Source organism: Arachis ipaensis, chromosome B09, assembly GCF_000816755.2.
Source record: "Arachis ipaensis cultivar K30076 chromosome B09, Araip1.1, whole genome shotgun sequence".
NCBI classification, from domain to species: Eukaryota; Viridiplantae; Streptophyta; class Magnoliopsida; order Fabales; family Fabaceae; genus Arachis; species Arachis ipaensis.
The window spans coordinates 4,914,188-4,916,366 of NC_029793.2; the positions used below are offsets into that span (position 1 = coordinate 4,914,188).

Below are 2,179 nucleotides of genomic sequence, written 5' to 3' on the forward strand. Positions count from 1 at the left end.
GACTAATATATCCAAAATATAAATCTCAAAAATTTATTTATCATTTTTACTCTATAACTTATTTATATGAGAAAATGATCAAATTAGTCTTTAAAAAATCATTCATTCTTTAAATTAGTTCTCGAAAGATTTTTTTAATCAAATTCATCTTTTAAAGATTTTAAATTAGTTATTTTAGTCCTTCTATCGCATCAAAATTTGTCAATGTGACATGTTAGATGACACCACAACACACACCTAGTAATTTTAATGACCGGCTAACATGATAAGTTTATGAAATTAAATCAAATCAACCCCAAATTGAAGGATTCTAATGCCTCAAATTCTCTACTCAATTAGGTTTTAATTTGATATAATTTTATAAACTTATCATGCTAATAGTCAATTAAAACTCTTATGTGTATTGTAATATCATTTAACATGTCACATTAACAAATTTTAACACCTTCAACCAAAAAATAATAGAAAAACTAACGTTATTAATTTAAAATTTTTAAAAGAAAAATTTAATTAAAAAAATTTTGAAAAACTAATTTTAAAAATGAATAATGTTTTAAAAACTAATTTGACAATTTACTCTTATTTACATACTGAACTACTATAACTATATTTTTCACCTAAAATATTTTAAATGAGCCATTGTGTTCGACGTATCTATTACCAATATTATAATTAGAGGCTAATGTACATGATCTTATCAAACTTTTTCTTATAACAGGAAGAAATTTGCATATCCACGGTGATCAGTACCAATTCCCTAGCTGGAGGTCACTCTCCAAGATCTAAACACAATGGAGACAAAGAGAAAGAGAAAGACGAGTCTATGTTACCTGAATCTGCAGAATTCGGATCCATCATCACTGCTGGAAGAATCTCTTTCAAGAAAGATGTGGAAGTTCCAGCAAGATCATCAGAAATTGCGTCTCCATCAACAGCGCATGGAAGCTGTTCCGAGAGGGACGATTATCACGAACAAGAGATCAAGCAACTGAGCAACGTCATCCGAGTCCTTCAAGAACGAGAAAGAACCCTAGAACTTCAATTGCACGAGTATTGCGGTATCAGAGAGCAAGAAACGGCGGTTATGGAGCTCCAGAACAGGTTGAAGATAAGTAACATGGAGACTCAGATGTTTAATTTGAAGCTCGAGACGTTGCAGTCGGAGAATCGGAGACTGGAGGCTCAGCTGGCGGATCATGCGAAAGCTCTCGGCGAGCTTGAGACGTCGAAGGCGAAGGTGAAGATGTTGAAGAAGAAATTAAGGTATGAAGCTGAACAGAATAAGGAGCAGATCATGAACCTTAAGCAGAAAGTTTCCAAGTTGCAAGATCAAGAATCCAAGTTGAATCGAGAGATTCAAGCCAAAATTGGAAGGCTAAAGGAACTTGAATCTGAGACTCAAGTGTTGAGGGAAGCTAATATGAGATTAGAAATGGAAAATTCTGAATTAGCTTCCAGATTGGAATCTACTCAGATGCTTGCACAAGCTGTTCTAGAAGACCCTGAGGTAAATACATATTCTTATTCATTCATGTCTTATTTAACTTATTTTCAATGCATTTTAGATTGTAAATATTTTTTATGATGTAACTGACTGAATTTTTTATGTGTACTTAACATCATTGAAAAAATTTGTAGATGAAAATTGTTAGATTATTTAATGAAAAATATTATTTGTACACCAAAATCAACCATTAAAATCAGCTACCAATGTATTTGTGTATAAATAATGTGTGATTTTTGTGTACTGTTTTTTGTGTACACATAGCATAACCCTTGTTCTGAAAAAGTACGTGACTACTTTCACATGAACAGGCAGATGTCCATAGAAACGAAAACGAGCTCCTTCGAGAGAAGAACGAGAGCTTGTTGAAGGAAATAGAGCAGTTACAACATGATAGATGTTCAGATGTGGAGGAACTAGTTTACTTGAGATGGATAAATGCATGCTTAAGGCATGAACTAAGGCACTACCAACCGCCGGCGGGAAAAACGGTGGCGCGTGACTTAAGCAAAAGCTTAAGTCCTACGTCGGAGAAGAAAGCCAAGCAGCTTATACTTGAGTATGCAAACAGCATTGATGGACCAGGGAACCTTTCTTGTGCTGATTCCGAATCTTCTTCCCAGGCTTCTTATATGACGGACTCCGGCGAGCTTGACGAGTTATCGCCTCGTCTGG

At 34.5% G+C, this 2,179-nt stretch overlaps 1 protein-coding gene and 1 long non-coding RNA gene across 2 annotated transcripts in view; one reads left to right on the forward strand and one right to left on the reverse strand.

Moving 5' to 3' along the window:
• Positions 1 to 960, reverse strand: part of LOC110266315 — a 2,775-nt gene extending 1,815 nt beyond the window's left edge. Inside the window, exon 1 of the long non-coding RNA XR_002353572.1 lies at positions 831 to 960. This is a non-coding gene — a long non-coding RNA (uncharacterized LOC110266315). The remainder of the gene's footprint in view (positions 1 to 830) is intronic.
• LOC107614803 (protein CHUP1, chloroplastic-like) overlaps positions 1 to 2,179 on the forward strand; it is a 4,919-nt gene that overhangs the window by 1,272 nt on the left and 1,468 nt on the right. The window contains exons 3-4 of the mRNA XM_021110701.1: positions 719 to 1,507; positions 1,816 to 2,176. Of these exons, the coding sequence (XP_020966360.1) occupies positions 719 to 1,507; positions 1,816 to 2,176 (1,150 nt within the window). The remainder of the gene's footprint in view (positions 1 to 718; positions 1,508 to 1,815; positions 2,177 to 2,179) is intronic.